This window comes from Prionailurus viverrinus, chromosome B2 (genome assembly GCF_022837055.1).
Source record: "Prionailurus viverrinus isolate Anna chromosome B2, UM_Priviv_1.0, whole genome shotgun sequence".
NCBI lineage: Eukaryota > Metazoa > Chordata > Mammalia > Carnivora > Felidae > Prionailurus > Prionailurus viverrinus.
Window position 1 is genome coordinate 111,904,097 of NC_062565.1, and position 23,640 is coordinate 111,927,736.

At 39.2% G+C, this 23,640-nt stretch overlaps 1 protein-coding gene across 2 annotated transcripts in view; it reads left to right on the forward strand.

The window, feature by feature from the left end:
* The first annotated feature begins 465 nt into the window (after positions 1-465).
* The window catches only part of NKAIN2 (sodium/potassium transporting ATPase interacting 2), a 1,003,803-nt gene continuing 980,628 nt past the window's right edge, over positions 466-23,640 (forward strand). Inside the window, exon 1 of one of the 2 annotated variants that reach the window (XM_047860874.1) lies at positions 466-837. In XM_047860874.1, the coding sequence (XP_047716830.1) occupies positions 784-837 (54 nt within the window). In that variant the 5' untranslated portion in view covers positions 466-783. The remainder of the gene's footprint in view (positions 838-23,640) is intronic. The other variant, XM_047860873.1, reaches the window with a different exon arrangement.

Here is a 23,640-nt window from a genome sequence, read left to right on the forward strand (position 1 = left end):
CGCTTCTTCCCACCTAGACAACAGCCCCTCAAGAGGCAGCCCCGGCGGGGCTGCGAGAAGTTTACGCCTCTGGCAGGGGCGGCGGGAAGCAGTTGAAGGATCTGTTGTAGGAGGATTAGCACATTGGGGAGAGGGGAGGGGCAGCGCCGCAGCTGGACGCGGTGCGGAGCCGGCAGCACTGCGTGCGGCAGCCACCGCCGCCGCCGCCCGGGACCGCGGAGCCCGGACGCCCCCGCCCGGCCCGCGCCCCGCCCCCGCCCGCTTGGCCCCGCAGCGCTGGGCGCAGAGGAGCCGCGGGCGGCGCAGGGAGGCGGGCAGCGCCCCGCGCGCGCTTCTGCCGCCCCCGAAGCCGGCGCGCGGAGAGCGCAGGGCGAGCGCGCGTCGGGCGGCGGCCGCGCTGGGGGGCGTGGGGCGAGCCGGCGCGAGGAGCGGCGGGGGCGAAACTTCGCGGCCAGATGCCTGACGGCGCGGCGGCGCTGCGAGGCTGCCGCTGCTGCCCCTGCGGGCCCCGGGCGCGTCTCCGCGGGCGGCGCTGCCCGCGGCGCGGCGTGTGCACCGAGCGAGTGAAGGTATGTTTGGCGGGCGCGGCTGGAGCTGCTGCCGCCGCCGCCGCGCCAGCAGGTCCTAATGCCTGTCACTTCCCAGGACACTGGCAGCAGCAGCCCGGAGCCCCCGAGCCCTCGGCAGGTTTGCCTGTCCTTCCCCGCGATCTGATTGGATAAAGTGGGGGCTCGACGGTGGCCGACGTGGGACAGTCTGGCTGTGGCAGGGGTCTCGGAAACCATGGGTTATTGCAGTGGCAGGTGCACGCTTATCTTTATCTGTGGCATGCAACTGGTAAGTGACACTTGGGTCCTCTTATTCTGTAATGCGCCTTTGAGATACTGGGCTGGGGAGTGCGGTAATGGGTCTGCCATTGATTAGAATGGAAGGAAAGATAAAAGAGAGAAGGTGACAGATAGATTGCCTATGTTTAAAATGATTTCAGGGAGAGGCACTGTGGGGTACAGGGGAGGTGAGCCTTTCCACCCTCACCTATTTCTGTCCCTCTGAAGACAGTTTGGTAGGTGCGGGTTAAACTTGTCTTTAATTTCTTTAAGCAAAGCAAGATGTATCTCTTGTTCCTTTATGCTTTGCATTCCTGTTACTGTAACAACGTGGTTGTCACATATAATTTACTATACAGGTGTTAAAACAGAGAGATATGGAATTTTCGACTTTTCTTCTATATACTAATTTTTTTTTTGCAGTATCTTTGTTTCTTCACTGACGTGTGTTATTTTTCAAGGAATATATTGTCTTGTAAGTATAATGCTCTAACAGACCACTATGTAGGGCAGATGGTATCCTTACACCAGTCTGATCTAGAAGCCACATTGAGTTCTAAAAGTATGTAGATTGAAGAGAAATACTTAAATGAACTCAGTAACACCACTGCCATAAACTGAACCAGTAGTCTTTAAATCGCAATTATTAAAAGCAATTCTAAGGAAAATTATTCAATCTCACATTATGTATGTAATTGCTCCTGAAATAGAGATACTGTCTGATCCTATAGGATGGAGAATTATATATGCTTTTTGAAGAATGTTGTATGTTTGCAAAGAGGCAAGAAGCCAGTAATGGAAAACATCAAGTCTATGAATTTAAATTCTCTAAGGGCAGTCGAAGGAGGGGATGAGGATAGTTTAGAGGTGAAAAATCTACTACTGTAAGTGGTTAATTTGAAGTGGGAGTACTTGCTCACTCCTGCTATCAAACAGCTTTCCTTGGAAAGTATAAATTAATCTGAATAGCCACCCACATTTCCAACAATTGTTTCATAAAGGCTGAAAGGACTACAAGATTGAAGGAGATTTCTGAGAGCCCAATCAGTAAAGTGTTCAAAAGAGCAAGGATTTCCTATTGAAACTGATAGAAGAATTCCTTAAGTGGTCTTCATTGTTTATCAATTGTCTTGAAGCCCAAGAGTGTTTGTTTTGTTGTTGTTGTTGTTGTTGTGTTTACTATTTAGCTGAAGGAGTGCTTTTTGTTGCGTATTGTCTTGGGGTGTTTTCCTTCCCCAGTAAAGTTATCTCAAGATATGTATTTTGATCTATGAATTTCTTAAGGACTTGGTTTTAAGAAAAAGAAGGTGGAACTATAAATACAATTTTAAGAATATAATATTTTTTCAGTGATGTGTAAACCGGTTTATTTCTCTTTTCTGTATATTGATTTAAGTTTTGCAATGAAGGATTTTTACTCTTAATGATAAAGCTAATCAGAACAATGAGTTTACTTTGTTAAACCACTGGTTAGGCCAACTATGCCAAATTGTATAAACGTTATCAAAACATTCCTGTGTTCATATATGATTCAGAAAAGAATACATTTGCTGATTCACTGTGTAAAAACATAAAACTGTGAGAACGAGTGGGTGGGTAAGAGTATTCTTTTGCTCTTTTCAATTTAAAAAAAATTAAATGTGATTTAATTTTTAATTGTGTAGCATAGTAGGGCTTTATTATGGCAATTGTAGGCATTAGATCCATGTGACATGTTGTGGGATGAATACAAACTTCTCAAGAGCTTAACAATTTTAGAAACACATAGATACACGAAAAAGAAACCTAAAGGTACAAAATGGCACAATAAGGCTAAAGATTCCTGTGTGTGTGTGTGTGTGTGTGTGTGTATGTGTGTGTGTGTTTATTTATGTGCGTGCAAATATGTGATGGTGAATTGGAGAAGTGCTACATCACTTATGAAACAAATTCTGAATCAAAGCTAAGTTTTGTAACAAAATAGAGGCAGTTGTAATATAAGGGTGTTCACTCTAAGCAGGTATACATTTGAATCTTAAGGATGCTTTGTAAGAATCATGTGATTTTTCCCATTCAGACTTTAAGTGCCACCAGGCTAATATAATTAGCAGCCATGTTAATGCAGATGCAGAACAAAAAACAAAGGACGAAGAACATTCATTGCTTTGATAAGGTGAAATGATCACATTTAAAAGACCTCAGAGATTCCTGGTGGTTGTTGCTTTGTAGAAATACGGTATTTAATTTTAAATAAAATAATTTCTTTGCAAATTAATAATTGCAAAGCACACACACGCTATAGGTGGGTATATGTGTTTTCCTTTGCTCTTGATAGACCTTTAAAAACTTTTTGTATTATGTTTGAGTTACTATGAGTAGAAGTGGTTTTATAAGTAGCCAGGTTTCGGGAGTCAGTTATGACTCAGTACCATTGATTGATAACAAAAGTTCACCTAGTTTTGTTTACTTCCGAAGTGTTTAGTGTGCATCCTGGTAACATTTGGACATGTTTTTTGGTAGTTATACAGATAAATCTTAGATACATTAAAATTAATGAAAGCCAGAAATAGTCTAGGACAGAAACTTTATTAAATTTCCTTGTTAAGTAACTTTAAGTTTCTGGAAACATTTATTTCCAATTCTGTAAGTGGGGTATCTCTATTTTAAATAGACTTAAAGAAATATTTATATCTACATCAACTTGCAACTGACCTTTGTAGAGGATGAGGTAGCTCGTAGGTATGGTGGAGGTGGGAAGCTCATTCATCAGGTTATTATCAGAGCAGACACAGTGTTTGATCTTTGAACAAGTGATGGGCAGAGACAAACTCTCCAGAGAAATTTCTCTATCAGGATTCTATCTTAGCTTTTAATTATAGTAAATGTGCATTTAGTTTAATATTTGTCAGACTACAAGTGTGGATAAACATATGTTCTTTTAAAAGTCAGGAAATCAGTTTATAAGACAAGAATTTAGAATTTCATGCCACAGAGATTCAATACAAAACTTCCATTTTATGAAAAAATATCTGCCTCTATGTATCATAAATTAAAATCTTTGAGATGTATGGTAATTCCAACTTCAGATTTTAGGGTGATTGGTATGAAAAAGGGGGTGATTTCTGGAAACAGATTTGTTCATGTGTACAGTTCAAAGTTTAAGCTCTTAATCTCAAGAAGGTAATTTTCTTTTTATCATTGCTGTCCTTAATGCTCAGAAACTGAAGATTTCAGATAGTAACAAAACTCATCACTGCATTTGCTGTGTTGGATATAGTGGCACAGGACAAGAACAGTCAGACTTCTTATTTACAACTCAGCAGCTGGTGAAAAAGTTTCAGCTGTTTTTTTTTTTTTTTTCTTTCTTTTTGTTCTTAAGTGTTTGGCTGAATCAAAGAGTACTTTATCTAAATGTTGCAAAAATTACTCAGATAATTCTCAGTGAAGACCACTTAGTTGTTATAATATCGAAGAACATAACTTATTTTAGTTTCAAAAGACGGCTTTGTTTTCAGGGAAGAAAATTAAAAATTGTCCACATTTTTGTACACCAGATTCCTCTATGGCACAAAGTGTATGTGCCATAAACTACTAAAAGTACACATTTATGTTTAGCAGATTAACACTTGAAGGTGCCATTCTTGCCATGTGCTTTATGAAATATTGCTAACTTGGAGCAGGTGCACCTAAGAATTGTGTTAGTATACTTAGGTGCAGCTGTGTGAAGAAGCACATTTGAAACTTAAGAATGATCTTTAGTTTTACCGAACAGTTACTTGATACTGAGCAGTTACTAAGCATTTTTAGAAGTACACATTTATCAGAAAAGAATGCCCTGAATGCATAAATGGACTAAATAAAAACAATATTATTATAATTATGGAATACTTTGGTGGTGTCAGTTCTGACTTTGTGCTGTGTTCATAGTTACATGGACCTTCGTTACTTTTTAAAAAACAAAGCATGATGTGAAGTGACTTGAAAATTGCTGGTAGAATCTTAGGATTTACCTTGGATACTTTTGACATGTTTGGAAATTCCTCAGAAATGTAGAACTGTACCTGCCACAAACCTTCCTTAGTGAGATAATTTAAAATTTTAGATTTATGAATCTACATATGCCATTGCTAATAAAATCTTGTGAACATTAAATCTTGTGGACTAACGATTTCCATATAATGCTTCAGAAACTTATGATGTAAAAATATGCTAAGAATTTGCTAAGTTATAAAATAACTTTCTTCTTTCCATATGTTTTCCACTTTTGCATCCCAGCATTGTCTTGTGTGTATGTGTGTGTATTTTTTTTAGATCTGTTCTTTCATTCTGATTCAGTACTACTCTACTCTAATGTTTACCAAGAAAGATATAGACACTCCTTCCAGTGTCCAGCTCTCTTTCTTGGTTCACAGACCAAGTGGCAGTTCCTTTTTTTCATATACCCAAAGTTTCAAAGAGCCAATCTGTACAGAGCTGTTCCCCTGCTTTCTCAAATAAAGGCTTGGATGGGCAGCATCCCCTGTGCAGAATGCCAGAGTCATCCCTGGCATGAAGCCCATAAGTAGGCAGTGGCCCAGAAATGTGAATAGGCATTGCTACCTCCTTTTCCCTCTGATCCTGCTCTATTTGGGGGGCAGATTCTCTACTTGTCCAATGAAGAATTTTGGAATGGCAGCCAGGGACTCCTTGAAATAGGAGGTCTTTATTTCTTGTTCTGTTTACTTTTTGTGCATGTGTGTGCTTAACAAAAATGAAATCCGAGACAGAAACACATTTTAACCCTTCTAGATTTATACCGGAAATAAAAATATTAGAATTATGACCTCAGTTGCATTCAGTATTTGTATATATTCTACTAATGGCCAAAATTTCAAAGGATATACTTCAGTTGTGTTATTTGGTAGAATTTCAAGCAGCTCAGTGTAATTTTTCCAAAAATAGTTTTTGAAACTAATATTGCTAATAATGGAAAATTTTCTATTTCCAGGAGTTATAACACTCAAATGTCATACATCAAATACATACACAAGAAGTATTTCTGTTCTATTTTTTCATCTATGAACTCTTCCAATTTTGGCCCCCTCTCCTCCCAGAGAACTGGGTTATTGTTTCTTTTCAATATAATGAAATACATAGTCCATCAAGATACAGTGTATCTAAGGTTCCCTTTCCCCTGTGACAACAGTAGAAACAAATGTTATATTAACACTTATTTCTACATATAGAATGGAACTAAGTGTGTGAAACTTTTGTTCCTAACAATTCCAAGAAATTGAAGGATATTTAAAAACTATGAAGAAATAAGATAAAATTATATTGTTTTCTTTCTCTGGGTTAAGGTAGCAATGTAATTTTAAACTGGATTTTTAAAAACTATTTCAGGTATATTTAGATTGGAAAGTTCATCACTATTTAGAGGAGTTACTTGCTTCATCTTCCTGAAAGCAGTGTTTTTCATTTTTGCTTAAACTCTAACCCAGGCACTGGGTCTAACAAATAGAAACATTGGTGACATTAAGTCTGGTGGAAGCTGTAGACTTTTTTTTTTTTCATTCAACCTGGGATGGAATAAAGTGACTTATGCTAATAATTTTCACCTTTTAAGTTAATTATGGACCACATGCTAACTTTGATCTTTGTAGAAACTCTTTTTGAAAAGTTACGACAAACTGACTTTTTTGTGTACTTTGAAAAAAAAGTTTGTGCTTTGTGTTATGCTTTAAAAATCTATCTTTGTAAAATACTTAAACAATAATGAAAACTGTTAGCATGTATTCGAAGCTTGTTTTGGGCTAAATGCTAAATGAGTGTTGTTTTTTTTTTTTGTTTCCCCCCACTGATTCCTTTCCAATAATTCTACAGCATAGGTAATAGACACTAATATCCTCACTTTACAAGGGAGAAAATGGAGATTCAAGAAGTTTTAAGTGACTTTTCTTAACTCACTCTCTTAGTAAGTGATAGAGTTTGTGCTCAAACCCAGGTCTGTCCCACCTAAAGCCAGACTGAGCTTCAGGAAATCCCTTCCACCTTCCAGGTAACATGAAAGGATACAGCTCTCCTAGCTTCCATTTCTTTTACTAACAAAGGCAGCATCTACCTACTAATTCCTGTTGAGCCAGGAATCAACAGAAGCCTAAGCAGGCTCCTGGAGGGCTGTTGGTACCAGGCTCTGTCCAGGCCTGACAGGCCCAGGTGGACTTGGGGTTTCACAACTAGGAGTTGCTGGTGCCTGGAGTAGGGAATAAAAGGAGGCACCAGCCCCTCACAGTTAGCTTTGCTTGCTGTTCACACTAGATTTCAAGTGTGCCCAAACAGTGCAAGACATACTTATAGTTCTGCCCTAGAAAAGTGAGCCCTCATGATGAGGTTGTGTTTCTGTCAGTTTTCAAGGGGCAGGGGGTTGGGGGGGGGGAGAGTTACAGCTACTGTGTATTTCAGGCCAATTATTGAGAAATAAGCACAAAGTATGAGCTGGAAACTTTGATGTGAATGTTTAAAAAAAGATTCTATGGGAAATTCTTGTTCCTTTTGAAACCGATTTCTGATGAATTGCTAATGCAGAGTAATGTTATGTACCTGTTGTTGTTGCTGTTTTTTAAAACATGTCCCACATCCTAAATGCATCCAGACTACTGATTGGTGAGAATATAGTTAACAATTAATTGTTGTGGGAAATAACCTGGAGTAATAGGTTGTTTGAGATAAGAGCCCTTGTCTGTCTTGATGGTGCATCAGAATCACCTGCAGGGCTTTTTCCAAATCAATGGGGCCCACCCCAGGACTTCTGGTTCAATAGGTCTTTGGGAGGTCCTAGACCTGGAATTTCCATTTCTGAGGAGTTCCCAGGTGACAGTGACACTGCTGTCACTGCTGTGTCCCCCACTGCTCTGAGGGACCAAACTTGGAGAACTACTGACATAAAACACAGGTCTTCACTTAGGGTGTTACATGAATACACGAACCTGTTTCTGAAAATTTTCAACCCAACTAGATAATTAGCTCATTCTTCCTTTGGCCTGTTATTACGTGAACAAAAAATTCTTCAGGACCAAGTATGTCTATTTCTGACGTCTAGCTTGGTCCTATTCAGAAGTTTAAATAAGGGAAATAAATGGAAGATCTCTTCGCAGCATTTGTGTCTTTGTAGTGAATAGAGATCACGAAAAATCTGAAAGGGATTCAGTGCCTCTAGCCTATACGCTGCATGCCTGTCACGCTGGAGCAGATTTGGTTCCTTCAGTGGCCTCTCTCTGCTAACCTAGCCCCTCAGTCTGAATTTCTGGAATAGCTTCTCACTGTTGCCAAGCACAACCTTGGGGGAGAGAGAGAGAGAGAGAGAGAGAGAGCTGGGAAAGCACTGGATTCAGTGAGGGGGCAGAGTTTTCAACACCTAGCCCGCCTTCTGTACTGAACAACCAAATAACTGTCATTTCCTCCTTTGAAGAATGAGGCAAATCATTCCTGCTTAAGGAGCATGTGCGGTGGGGGGGGTGGGGGTGGTGGTGCTGGAAGGGGTGGGGAATGCTCAAAGTTTACACGTGAAAGAGCTTCACACATGTGAGAAGAGCATCCTAAACTTCTGATATCTAGAAAATCTTTGTAATTATTAACAGTTGAATCTTCCAGAACTGTTCCCCCAGTGGCAGTAGGAGTAGTTATGGGCTGTTTATATATCATTTGGCCAGTGGCCTTAGTTGTAACATCTGATTTCTTGTAGAAACATTTCTTTCTTTCTTACCATTTGAGGGGAAATGTAAATAAGGATTATAACACTAGGTTCAGATTATTTGAAATGCATATGTGTCTGATATACCTTCTTGAAGTGTTCATTAAGAATTAAATTTAAACTTACAAACCAATCAGCATGGTCCTTCCTCAGGCTGGCGTTTCTAGAATTGTGTTCCATGGGCACAAGTTCTGCAAAATGCTCTATTGCACATGAGCTCTGAGGTTAAGTAAGTTGTGGGATCTGCAGGCTTTATCCTCTCTCCTACCCGCAAGGGTCACAGCACATCTTCGAAGCTCCTAGAAGTCCTACACGAGAGAAACTCCTGCTTAATTCTACAATTTAACCCCACAATACTTATAAAGTGCTTGCAGTGAACCAAGGACCTCTTTTCCTTCTATCCCCTATTAATCTTCCATGGAACTAGCATTTTCAGAAACACTTTTAAGTGAAATATTACTCCAGGCTAATGATGCACCCTAAAAGTTAATAATATTGAATTATTACCTAAACAATATTTAAAGGCTAAAAATTCAGTACGGAAACTCTTAACCTACTTAGCAAGTATTTAACAAAATAGTAATACATAGAGATGTTTAAGAATATCCAACACTATTATCACATAATTAAAATAACTGAAGGGGATCTTGTTTTCATATACTTGGCTATCATTTTTCCTGTATTTACTCGAGTTTCTTGAATTATGTTTCAGCCACTAAAATCACAAATCTTAACCTTGAAACTCAGGTCTGACTGGTAATGGTACAAAGAAGGCAACATGTTGCAGTGGGTTTCCAAGGGTATTTGGAACTTGAGGACCCCTGGGGGAGGGCATCTGCTGAAGCACTTTGTTATAAAAGTTGCAGGTGAGGAGCGGTGCCAGCAGCCTACTTCTGACCCATGCCTGCTCTTCCAGCATGGGACCCTAAATGTCTGTCTTTGCAGGGCTGGTGGTAAGGGGTTCTCCAACTGACTTTTGTTTTCTAATCAATGCACACACACTAAAACAGTAACACATTTAAAAGCCTCAACAATGTTGTGTTCTTTGAAAACAAATGGGTCTTAGACTGGAATAGAGGAATCAAATCTCTTCTGTTAACAGAAGTCTTTGTATGCATCTGTATGATGCTAATGACACAACAGAATAAGGAGGGGTTTCAAAGGAGGCTGTTTTAACTGACAGCCATGTGTCGAATGATAGATGGGTCAATATTACGTCTGAAATGTTCAGGGGTAGGGAATTCATATGAGCCTACTCTATAGGAGCTTCTAGCCTTAGGAGATTTGCAAGGGAGATCTACTAGAGTATTATTTTTATTATTTTTAAAAATCTTTTATTTATTTTTGAGAGAGCACAAGTGCAGAAGGGGCAGAGAGAGAGAGAGAGAGAGAGAGAGAGAGAGAGAGAGAGAGAGGAACAGAGGATCTGAAGCAGGTTCTGTGCTGACATTGGTGAGCTTGATGTAAGACTTGAACTCACAAACCACGAGATCATGACCGGAGCCAAAGTCGGATGCTCAACTGACAGCCACCCAGTTGCCCCTAGAGTATTATTTTTATAAAGGACAGTTTCTGATGTCACTAGGAAATGGAAAGTGGGGAAAACTTTTACATGTCCCAAGGAGAACATTACAGCCTAGTAGCTAGCTGCCTTCTGTGATCTTGGCCCCTGGAGAAAGGCTCTGCTGACCTGCCTTGGCATTGAGCACTTCCTTTGTTATGGCACCTGTGGTGGTGGAAGGCAGCTTGCTCCTGGAGGTCATAATTAATCTCTGTGAACACAGTGATCCTCACTTCACTTTCTCAATCTGTAAATTAGGGGATAGTTGACCTATAGTAGATGGTGTATCTAGATGCTAGCTATTTGCTCCATTTGATTTCTCTGAGGTGCAGATATGAGATAGAGTCTGTGGGTGTGTTTAACTCCAGTTATTGGGAGCGATGGAATGAGCTACATATTTGAAATCTCTAGAAGCTGTTGTAGACTTGATAATACACAAATGTAAAGAGCTCTGGGTCTTTTCCCCCCCTTTTCCTCCTTTTTAAATAATGTTTGCTTGGGGTGCCTGGCTGGCTCAGTGAGGAGAGCATGTGACTCTTGATCTCAGAGTTGTGAGTTTGAACCCCACGTTGTGTGTAGAGATGACTTAAATACATAAAAATTTAAAAAAAAGCTTGCTCAAAAATTTGATGACAACCTATAACTTGTGATTTTTCTAAAATATTGGAGCTATGTATAGGGTTATGTATTTCTTACCCTTATCAGTAGGGATTAATGGAGTTTCATTTTTGCCCATCTTTCATAAAATGTGGTTCTATTTTATTTGGTCAAAGGATAGTAGTTAAATTATGACTGTTCAACAGTGTTTATAAACCTAAGTTTTGCTTTTATTTGGCTTGGTATTGAAAGTTTTCTTCTTTCTTCTAAAGGAAAGGGTTGGGGAGGAGGGGAACGTTAGGGAGAGGTGGCTGGGTCCTGAATGTCTAAGGGTTAAAAGGCAAATACTACTACTTTACTTAAAATGATGTATACATTTTTAAAGGATAGTCTAGTGAAGTCTGTGAAGATGACTGCAAATTCATTAATGAGTTTTCTCAAGAATGTATTTCTGGTTTTATCTACAACATTCTTGAGAAGTTCCACAAGCTCTTAGATACAGGGGACACTGCTCTCCCAGTTTACTATTTTATAGACTGTCTTGGAATAGATTTTTTGTTCAAAAAACTGTCCTAAAAATCAGGCAAATGGTATAAGTTCAGTTTACATTTAGTACGTGAAAATCTTATAATAACAGTGTTTAGTGATCTTTAATTATATGCCTCTCTTACTTTAATTCTTAAGGGAAACCTGTTGGTTTCCACTTTCTTTTCACAAGAATGAGATAGTGATGATTGCTATGTTATTGCACTTACTTTGACTCTAGGGTTAAGTACCATAGCAGCCTAAAATACGAGCTTTTCCCTTAAGTAGAGAAATAAACCCCAATGAATTTTTCTGAGATTTCTATAGCAATTTGATGCAGACTTTACACGCAAAATAGTTCTGTTGTTGCGTGTAGGCCCATTTTTAAATGTAATCTTTCATAATGTGAATAAGAATGTTACATATTGAACTTTAATAGGAATAGGTGGACAAGTGTTAGCAAACTTACTGAGCAGAGGCAGTGATCTCAGTTTATATAGGAGGGATTTCAACTTTTTGGTTGAATAGTAATCTGTGACATAAAAATATCTTCTGTTACAAAGTCTTTGGGATTGAAAGTCTCCCTCATGTGGTTTGAGTGCAGCAGTACATTGCTGTCAGAGGCTGAGAAGCAGCTCTGTCTAGGGCCCTGCCATAGGGCGTTGGCAGAGGAAGACCCAGTGAAACTCTAGGAACCAACCTAGAGTTGATTCCTAACCTGCAATGGTGTGTTCCAGTTATGATTGTTTTAAAATGAACAAATGAATTAATGAACAATGGGAGGAAATTAAGTAATTACTAAATCAGCTTCAAGAGGAAGGTTTTATGAAATGTCCACACATGAATAGCCTAATGACAAGTGCTGAGTAAATTAAGTGTATGTTTCTGTCCTTTTGGCAATTAGGATATGGTCTAGCTGAAAGGAATGTCAAGCTGTGTTTCTATCACGGATTGATCTAATATTTAGTGGTTGTAATAACTGAAGATTAGTTTAAATTGCAACCTGATCCTTATTATTTATTTATTTATGAAGCCATACTACTTGCTTAATGTGATAGTACTTAAAAATGCTTTACTGTTCTCTGTTCATTAGGGTTAGGGTTACTGTAAGATTGTATTTCAGCTTACTATAAAGATCAGTGTTGGGGAAAAAATAAATGTTGTAGTAAACTGGGCCATTTTTTAAAAAAATGTGAATTCATATATTTCAGATTCATATTATTTAGCTTTATTTGCTGCATTTGGTATAACATTATATATCCCAAAGATTTTCTCAGATCAGAATGAAAATAATACAGTGAATTCTTTCTATTTCACATCTCTCTCCACAGCAGTACTTCTTAACTGTTGGTTTTTTTTTTTCCTGCATGATAGGCTCTTTTGAGAATCAATGAAAAATTATGAGCTTTCTCACCAGAAAAATGCCCATACAACTTGAGGGGATTCACAGATTTCTCAACCTGATACGTGAAACTTAAGTGAAACTGCTGATAAATGTTTCCTTTCCTTTTTTTTGGCGGGGGGGGGGGGGGGGGGGAGGAGTCTACCATTTTATCAAGATACTTACTGACAAATTTAATTGTTACTTTGCGTTTTGTAAAACATTTTAGGAGATTTTATATATATGCTCAATATATATTATTCAATATATATTTGAATATATATATATGTTCAATATGCATTATTTGTAATGTATTGTAAAGATAACATATGTAAGTGCATATGTGTGTGTGTGTAATTCAAGGTAGAAGAAGCAGAGTCGAGCTGGGCAGTGGAAACAAACCAGGCCTTTGTCTAGGAGATTAAATGTTATGTGTAGTTACCTGCAGTATAACATGGGAAGATAAGACCTGTAAAGGAAGTAAGAATGAAGTACTATGGAGATTTGGGGCAAGTGGTCAGTTATGTCTATATAGGCTGTTCACGCAAGGTTTGAAGCGCTGGCATAATTAGACCCTGGGGAAAAGAGAATCCCAGGAGGAAGAAATGATGGGGGTGCCTGGCTGGCTCAGTCAGTAGAGCGACTCTTGATTTTAGGGTTATGATTTCAAGCCCCATATTGGGTGTAGAGCTTACTTAGAAAAGAAAAGAAATGATAGGAAGAAGGTGAGAATGAAAGTGTATGCACGGGACATTGACGAGTCAGGTTCGCTGGCAAGTAGGGGAGAATTGGGAGGTGAGGCACGGAATGAAATGCCCTGGGGTGCAGTTTGTGGATGGACTTAAGCACATTTGGAGGGAGTTTAAACTTTATAGGTAGGGTACGCAGTTGTACAGATGTAAATTCTCCAGGTGAATGGCACAGTTCCCCATAGCGGGATAAGAAGCAACACCAAGTGAGAGTGAAAGCCTGAGGTTTGGAGCAAGCTCTGTGGGGGAATGTGAGGGCGGAGCAGCGATAACTTAAATGATGGCTGAATTGCATCAAAGGCCTTATTGAAACTGGGTGGCATGCATTTGCAGGGGAACTAACTACTTTTCCATCATTCCCCATCTTTCTAAGAATTGGAATGGGAAAGCAGAAAATGGAAGTTTCCTTGTTCTTAGATTGAACAAAACTGAGGGTATAGGAGGGCTCTAAGGGGTCTTGAAATATGAGTTAGGACTGGGTGACCATGAGTAGGATGTTAGAATAAGAATGGAATGGGTGGTTAGATTACTGGAATGCCATTGCAGATGTTTGAGAACAGAAGGTGGGTTCAGCTGAAGGGAGATAATAGAAAAGGTAGTTGTATTAGTGGCTGTGGTGAGATAATATGTATAGGGGTTTAGGTCTTGGACAGGAGCATTGCCTGGGGGGGATGCAGAGGCCCTTGATTGGCTGGTGAATTGGGTGGAAGGTTCAGTGGTGAGAAGGATGACAGTCCATGAGGACCAGCTGATAGAAGAATCCTCACTGTATATTTTGGCTTTATTAAAGGTGATCAGAAATAAGGGATGAAGAGGAACACAGCCAGAAAGAAGAAGAGTGTTGTAGGGATAATAGGTAATTGTGAGAATTTGGGGAGAGTTTGGTGTGAGCTGGCAATTGGAGCTGGAAAAGAAGGGTGGTTAGTGGGATTCAGGAGGATGAACTAGAAGAATTGAAATGTTTAACAAGTATGTTGAGTGGAGTGATGAAGGAAGGGAAAGGTAGGTTTCAGGTAAGGCGGTTTCTCAGCTTCTGCAGTGTTGGCATTCTGAACTGGATCATTTTTTGTTGCATGGTGCAGTTCTGTGCATCACAGGATGTTTAGCAGCATCACTGGTCTCTAGATGCCAGCAGCATACTCCTGGTTGTAACAACCAACAATGTCTTTAGACATTGCCAAATTACAAAATAGCCCTCTTGCTGAGATGCACTGAGCTAGAGCAAAGCCCTAGAAAGAGCACTTAGCAGTAACAGCAGGTTTTCTTCATACTAAATTTGGAGTTGTCTGGAGAACAGTGGAGGTGATCATGAGGGAAGAGTAGCTTTGAGCCCAGCCATTGTGCACCTGTGACAGTCAAGCCCTATGCACTGTGGCTTGATTGTGACAATCATTGGGAGCTCTATAAAAAGTCAATACCAGCTTTCCTTCCCTCAGCCCCTTGATGTTTGGAAATAAAGTTTTTAGGGAAGTAGTCTAGTCATGTAGACATTTTGAAAACTTTCTAGTTGATTTTTATTGTGTTTTGAAGCAGGTAGTAAATGAAGAGAGCAGGCCGGTGGGTTAGCAGCTATGGAGGTGTGGGGGAAAGTAGGAGGAAAGGAAAAGGAGATTGGGAGATAGGTTGAGATGTATGTTAGGGACCAGGACACATACATTAGGAATTAGGAAGGTAGCTTGAGACATCCAGTAAGCATTTGTGGGAATATCTACTGGAGAGGCACTGCTGAATCTAGATTCATTTGAAAGCTACTTTTTAGGGCCAATTATGTGCTCAGCCAAGCCTTTGCATTCTTGGCTGTTTTGCTCCTTTTAGTTTGCACCAGGTGGATGTTATCTAAAACCTGGTAAATGTTATGATCTTTCCTTTGGTGCCAGTGAAGACTGTCCATGAATATTTGACACTTCTAATTTGTTCTCTCAACTCCGATAGTTGCTGAAATGTGCACATACTATATGTATCTTCATGAAATGGCTTAATTAAGAAAGATTTCATGTGAAGAATACATTTTGATTATGAGATAGACATGTAACTGTTCATATGAAGAGCAAGATACGAAATTTTAGATCAGAGTATGAGTTTTTAATTTAATAAAAGATTTGGATAAGAGTTAATATGACTGCAAGTTAAAAAGTAAACCTTTTTTAAGGCTCTAAAGAAATTTGGAAACTTTTCCTTAGTATTATGGAAATGCACAGACACACACACACACACACACACACACACAAATTATAACCACTGCCTTTCACAAACTTAAATTAAAAAATGCTTAAGCTATTAATATTCCTTAGGTGATCCCCCAAACCCAGAATATTCAACAGCGTTTTAATATTTGATACCCTGATTCACCAGAAGGCCCAGTTATTGCTAAAGAACTATGGCAAGACAGCAGAGATTAATCTTTTAAATTATCCTATCTTATACTGTATAATTTCTCTTGGCCCAACTTGATTTCTTTTGGTAACACAGTCTTTTGGTGGACTCTGATTTGTATGCCTAGGGCTAGGAGAGTAAATTACATGACTTCTTGAAGGTCCTTTTAGCTTGAAGATTTTATGATTAAATCTTTCATTTAAAAATTGTCTCTTTCTGGGAGATCCAGGCTAGAAAGTACTTTTCCATCTTCACATTTGTATAGAGATAAATTAATATATCACCTCATGCAGTTTTCTTAATACAGTACAGGCAAAATAACAGTAATAGAGGGAAGAAAAAAAACTAACATGAATACCTCAATAAACTTAGCACCAGATGCATATGATAATTGCAGTTGTGTGCAATCTTCTAAAGATGTACGTAGGTCCTCTGAAAGTTTAGTTGTGTGGAAGGTGTCTGTGTGTGTGTGCGCGCACGCGCATGCAGTGGATGCAGCGGGTATACAATGGGAACAAGGAAAAGAATAAAAATGATGCTGTTCAGAAGAATTGACTCAGGTGTGTGGATGCATGTAAGAAAAGGGAAGTGGGCTTTCTTAGAATACACTCTGCTTTCCTTAGCACATTGTTCTGGATGTGGTCGGTTTTCAGCAGGTCCTGTTAACTGGATATCCTCAGTGCTTAGGGTGAAGAGCAGGAACCTGCATAAAGCATCAATGCAGAATGAAATAGAGGCAGAATGGTGAAGACTACTGTTTTCAGATGGAACTGGTGGAAGTTTAGGTAGGCCAGATTGCAATCATCCCCACTGGAATTCAGCCAGGACACACATTAGTGCATGCTACTTCCTGTCTAGCCTAATTAAAGGATTGTTGAGAACTAACAAAGTTGGCTGACTTGCAAAAGTCAGTGCTTGCTAAAATTTGTAAGCTATAAGTGCTTAACAGTATGACCTAATTTTTATGCCGGGGTCATCTTATTAATTAAAGTTTTCCAATCATCTAATTAGAAAATACAGTCTGAACTGAGTCTGGAGGATTCCCAGCCTTACTTGCTAATTTAAAGAAAAGTGGAAACAAAGAAGAACAGCACTCAATTAAAGCAATGTGATGGAAAGCTGGGTTCTGGACATGCCTTCAGAGATGTGCCATACCAGTGGGGTAGTTATTTAGGGTGTACTTCCAGTAGAGACATTAAAGGGACACCAGTGAGTTAGCTTTTAAATGGAGAAATCTGGGCCAGCCCCCAAATTAACTCTTGGACTAGAATACGAGTGCACACTGGAAAGCTGGAAGGCATGACCAACATTACTGATTTAAATGAAACAGTTTGCTCATTGATGTTATGCCTTATTTTTTCAGCTCAAATAGTACTTAGTCAAAATAGCAGAAAGAGAAGGAATAGTCTGATAAGATTGTAGATGATTACGTGACACTTAAGTACATCTTTTCTCAGGGAAAAAAAAAGTGGATAAAAGATTCTGTGTGTTTTCTAAAGGTAAAGTTCTGTAGCTGAGATGCCACATTTCAGTCCTGAATTTAGTCCTGGGGTTTATTTCTCATCACTGTCTTTATTTGCTCACCATGCTGACAGCAGGGCTGTATCTAAAATTGGGAAGAAAAAAAAAGACCTCAAAACATTTTATTGAACAGCTATTATGGGCAACCCACTGGACTAAGCAGAAGGTATTAAAAGAAGGACAAAAAGGATGTGGCCAATGTAAAACATACGTGTGCCAGTGGATATCTGGCAGTTGAGTGGTCACAGTTTCTCATTTTCCCACTTAAGTAGCTGAAATCAACTCAGTATTTCTCTGCAGGTACTAGTAAATGTATTATACAAAGAATATTTTTAAATAAAGAGCTTATCTCTTCATGTTGAAACAAAAAGGGTAAGAGAGAACTTATAATTTTTGTTGAAATTTAAAAAAATAAGCTGCCTGTATTCTTGTCTTGATCCGTTCTCTAGACACATGTTTGTAGAACATTTCCCGTTTACATGTTGTGGGACATGGATATTCCCTCTGTCTTTCCATGTTGACCATCCAGATGCTTGACAGCTGAGTAAATCATGCCAGCATTGAGGTGGCCATGCCAAACCAGAATCTCTCCGTGGCAGCCTTCCTGTAGAGCTTGAGTATGGATCACAGGTTGAGGAGAGGTATATTTATATATCTTGTAGCTGAATTGAATTAAAAAAAATTGATACTTGCTTTGAAATTAATTGAGATATTGTTACCAACCCTTTGTTATTAGGCAATATCGCCTTAACAAAACAAAAATGTTTTGTTTAAAGCCTATAGGGAGATGTTACCTAACAATATTTAAAAGTTAAAATATTATACCTACTCCTCTCTAAGAGACTTTTAAATAATACACGTTAAATTAAAAACGCTCCTTTAGATTTCACTCAAGATGCATTTAGAATGAATATATCACAAACCATAGAGGGAAAAACATTCTAGCTGTTTCACAATTATTTGGCCTCAAAAAGAAAGCAGCTAAAAAAAAAAAAGAAAAAAAAAAAAAACAGCTGATGGTTTACACCAACAACACTGCTCAGGATTCATTTGGGTCATTGCTACTGTGTTTTTAATGAGTATTATTACACGCCAATCATGTATCACTGGGTCATTATATACATTGACAATTTATAAGAAAATAAAGAAGGCTGACCTGAAAGGGTGGAAGTGAGGTACTTCTGAAACCAATATCATTATCACCTGTAGATAGATAGATAGAGAGATATGGATAGATATAGATATTTCTTTTCATTGAGAAATTGAAATAACACTTTGATGAAACATGGTGCCCTCGTATTGTCCCTCGCTATTTTAGATCAGGTACCTTATTTTTAGTTTAGAAGATGAGAGCAGCTGGTTCAGGCCAGGTGCTGACAGTACTAATGTTGACGTGAGATGCCGTTCGGGTGGTGCAAAGAGAATCATTGTCCCTTGATTTGATCATGCTGGCTCTAAAATTTATTTTTTGATCTGGTATTTGACTCTGCATTATACTCAGAGAGTTGGAAATCACAAAGCTGTGCAGCTGCAGAGTATATATAGATGTAGACCCTGTAACATTACCTCACACACCCAGCACTCACTATTAGCAGTCTTTGTAAATGAAGATTCTGTGGTGGAACAAAAGCCAGTCATTTTTCTCTATACTGTAAGAGAGGCTTATAGTTTGAGCCCACAGTGGGTGTGTGGAAGGCGACAGAAGCAGAGCTGGGGCTAGGGGTGGGGCTGTGAGAGGATTAGGGACCCATCAAGTTAAGAAACAGTATTGTTTTCTTATAAGGTTTCTTTTACCCTTGAACATGTATATGGATAAAGTGATTTTAGAATCTGATTAAGGGGCACCTGGGTGGGCATTAGGTTAAGCATCCAACTTTGGCCCTGGGCAAGATCTCACCGTTCGTGAGTTCGAGCCCCCCATCAGGCTCTGTACTGACAGCTCAGAGCCTGGAGCCTGCTTCTGATTCTGTGTCTCCCTCTCTTTCTGCCCCTATGCTGCTCGCATGCTGTCTGTCTCTCCAAGATAAAAATAAACATCAAAAAATTTTTTTAAAAAGGATCTGATTAAGATTTTAAAATACCGTTTTTAAAACTGGCAAGAGAAAAGGAACTGAGTACTAGGGAAGACAGAACTCAATTATTATGTGGAGTTAATTGAATTTGAATACTTGTTCTTTTCTGTCTTCCTTTTTCATATTGATCATTTTTTAGAGTGAAAATATATGATTGATATAAAATAATCACTTAAGATAAATGGACTTTCAAAACCTTACATGGAATTAAAAAAATATTACGTGGAAATTATTAATTTGCCCCATTATCACATTTAATGAGATAATTTACCATATCCAGGCAAGTGATTTACACAAATGTTATAATTCTTTGCAGTGGGATAGCTATGGAAAAAATTTCTCCCAGTATTTTGACAACTCATTTTTATGCCTCTTTATCTCCTGATCTCTTCTTTCTAGCTTTGGGCATTTCTGAAGGCCTAATTCTCTCTTTGATGTTCTTCTTTGACTTTTGCTGTTGGAATTACACATTTTGGAGTTGATAAATCAGTTGGTCAATAAATATTGACTGAATATATACAATGGGACTTATATAGAGCTTGGTGTTATAGAATATGTAGGAGAGGAAAAAGTCTTCCTACATGCTCCAGGGTCCCTGGCTAGCTCTGGAAGTTAAACTGACAAAGATAGATTAACAGGAGAAAAGCATACAAATTAATTTAATTATACATTTTACATGACACAGGAGTCTTCATAAGGAAATGAAGCCCCAAAGGTAGAGTTAGACCTGAGTATGTTTATGCTAGGTTTGAGCAGTTATGTAAATATATGATAGGTTGAGTATGAGGTAAGTAATAAACCAGGGTATCTTGGGGGAAACCTCAGGTGAGGGTTTTCTGACCTGTTTCAGGGGAGAAGGGTGAAGAGAAAGGTCAGAGTGACCCTGCTTCTGCTGTTTTGTCAAATTCTTTCAGCTTAAAGTATTCAATATGCCAAGGTGCCTATTTGGGGTAGCATGTCTTGAACGCCATTAAATATAAGGAAAGAAGATAATGCTATGGAACTTTCCATCTGGCTAGCAATACTAGAATGAGTAGACTATTTTAGGGAAGAGTCATTATTATGGTAAGTCTAGTTAAGTGTTGAGACATGGATAAGATTTAGATGGTTTAACATCAGAGTTAAAAAAGGGAAGCGTAAGGCTGTGTTGATTTAAGACATGACTCTTCCATTTAGATGGCAGTATTTGAGTGGGTGTAGTGGGGGTTATGGATGGACAGTTAGAGTTGGTTACGATTATGGATTTTAGAATATAATGTAGTTTTTAAGAGCCACTGGAATCGAATTGTCAAATGCTGACTCTTTAGTTTTTGTCACCTGGCCCAAATAACCTCTCTGTGCCTTTCTTAATCTGTATAATAATCTGTATAATTGTATTTATAGAGCTGTTGGAAGGATTAAAATAATGCATGTAAAATGCTTAGAATAGTCACTGGCACCTGTTAGACACTCAATAAATGCAACTTTTGTCATTATGAAGAGTTTTGAAATCTGACAAAGGATTCTCAATTTTATGGGATAAGTGACATACAGCCAGGATAGTTTCTTTACTATGTAGTGATATGTTCAGAGCAACACTTAGGGAAAAATGGGTAGAAAATAGGGGACCTGTTCACACGGGGAAGGCTCCAGTCAGGAAAGCTCTTCTAATAGGAAGTGTCCGGATTTAAGATGATGAGAGCCTAGGATAATAGCTACAATGAAAATGTGGCTAACGAGCAGCTAAACCTGTTTTCTTTAGAAAATACTTTGGACATAACAGTACCTCTGTTGATACAACAGTATCTCCGGTTCAGATAAGAAGAAATGGAAAGTTGGTGCTGGCTTCCATCATGTGAAAATACTGAAGACAGAGGGTAAACAGCTGCTCTCAGAGAATCTTTAGAGAAGTAATTGCTGAGATGCTTGAGAGGGTACTAGGTCAAAATTCCTGGGTCAGGGGGAGTCATTGTTGGAAGGTAACAAAGTTAGGAGAGGAAACCAGTAAAATGTGAACGAATAGGAGCTTGTGAAATTTTGTTTTTGCACTTGGAGTGACAGAAGTAGAGTGAGAGGTCTATGAGGCATTTGCAGAATTTATTTAGAGATCAACTCAGACTTCAGTCTTTTCTGACTAGTGGGCAGCGAGAAGAGGGCTGGGGACTGTGTTTTCAGAAATGCCACCCACGATGGGATTGGAAGAAGAGAAGGAATTGCTGAAGAAAAATAAAAGTTATTGAAGTAACTGGAGAAGGACAGATAGCATATCATGAGGGGGGAGGACACAGGAGCAGGAGCACCAAGAAGGGAAAGATGCTGGAGAGAAAGCATAGCGGGAAGGCTGGGCAAGCATTTGGATTTAAAACTCGGAATATGTTGGGGTATCTGGGTGGCTCAGTTGGTTAAGTGTCTGACTTCAGCTCAGGTCATTATCTGAGTTCATGGGTGTGAGCCCTACTTTGGGCTGTGTGCTGACAGCTCAGATCCTGGAGCCTGCTTTGGATTCTGTGTCTTTCTCTCTGCTGCTCTCCTGCTGAAGTTCTGTCTCTCTCTCTCTCTCTCTCTGTCTCCCTCTTTCCCTCAAAAATAAATGAACTTAAAAAAATAAAACTCAGGGAATTTTTGATAAAGTAGTTTCATTAGAATAGGAAAAATCAACATGAGGGATGTAGTAAGAAATAAGTAGTGAGGAAAAGAAGGCAGAATATATAGAATATTTTCAAGGAGTTAAAAATGCTGACCTGGGAGGTAGGATCCTTGGGGTTTAGTTCTGGATTTGCCATTAGCTGCATGACCTTTGACAATTTCACTGTTACTAATAGAATTTTCTGCACAAAACTGGAAGTACTTAGTTTTACATTTAGGAAGCACTTTTGACCTTTTCGATATTTGTAATGTGTATAGTAATACAACACAGAGTTAGGATCGTGGAAAGGTCCTCAGAGGCTCCTGAGCATCCAGGCAGATCAATGTTGTAACTGGGGCTCAAAGAGATCCCACACAGACCAGATTCGGACTCTCACCCCTGACAGAATCCAAAGACAGGGAGATGAGTCGAGATGGAACAGGAGAGGAATTAATTTCAATGAGGCCTACACGGGGAAGAGGGCAGGCTAATGTCTCCAAGACTGTCTGCAAAGTGCAGAAAGTTATTTTCAGGTTTATATAAGGAAAACATGCAACAAAAGTCCGTGGGTGCGTGAAGCTGGCAGTAATGGTCAGGCCAATATTGTCTTGGGGTTGATTAGGCAGGAGTCCTGCTTGGTATCAGGGCAGGCCCTATTACCTGAGGGGGTATTTTCAGTTCCCCTTACAGGAGGCTTTGCCTGCTAGGTCTTTTTCCTGTGTTAAAAGATAGTCTGGAAAGAACTTAATTAGGAAGTACAAACTGAGGTCAAAATGGAGGTAAAGTCCTCTTTCAGTGTCATTAAAGCCCATGCACCCTACAAATAAATGTGAACCACAAGCCTTTCCTGGGACTGTCTGTTCTAAGACTGAAACTAACATGCATCCACATGCTTATCTGATAATTGTAAACCACAGCCAACCATTTGAAGGGCAAGGTAAAAAAAGACCTGTTGCAGGTACACTGATGGCCATAAAAATTATATGAGATGGCAAAATCCTAAAGGGGCAAAAGATAAGTCTAACAAATACAAGAATAAAAAGTGTAGCAGTTTGGGGACATTTTGGAGGGAGGATACCATCAGCTTGTATTCACCCACTTGCTTTTGAAAGGCATTATTACAGGAACTTGAAGTAGCTTACAGTTTAAAAGTTGCTGCCCCATAACCTAGTTAGCAAGTAAAGGGTTTGTGTTTCAGGCCTAGATCAACTGATTTAGAGTCAGGACAGCAGCCTGGCTGCCTTTCTTCTTTTCTCCCTGAGTGAAAAGTTGGGTGTAGTGTGCTCTATTTCAGAAATCAAGGAAGTACATGATGTACTTTTTAAAAGATTTCCAGTCATTAAGGCAAAACAAAATTGGTTTTTAAAGAGATGGTCATCTATTATCTGGGAAATAGCAGTTGTATTCAAAAAGTGTTTCCAGTTTAGAATAGATTATTTATACTAGTTAATTGACAAGCTTTATCTAAAATTCTGTTTTTAAAGTGGACCATCATATTGGCACCTATTTAAAAAAATTTTTTTTAACATTCATTTACTATTGAGAGACAGGGAGAGAGCATGAGCATGGGAGGGACAGAGACAGGGGGAGACACAGAATCTGAATCAGGCTGCAGGCTCTGAGCTGTCAGCACACGGGGCTCGAACTCACAAACCACGAGATCATGACCTGAGCCGAAGTCAAACGCTTAACTGACTGAGCCACCCAGGCACCCTATATTG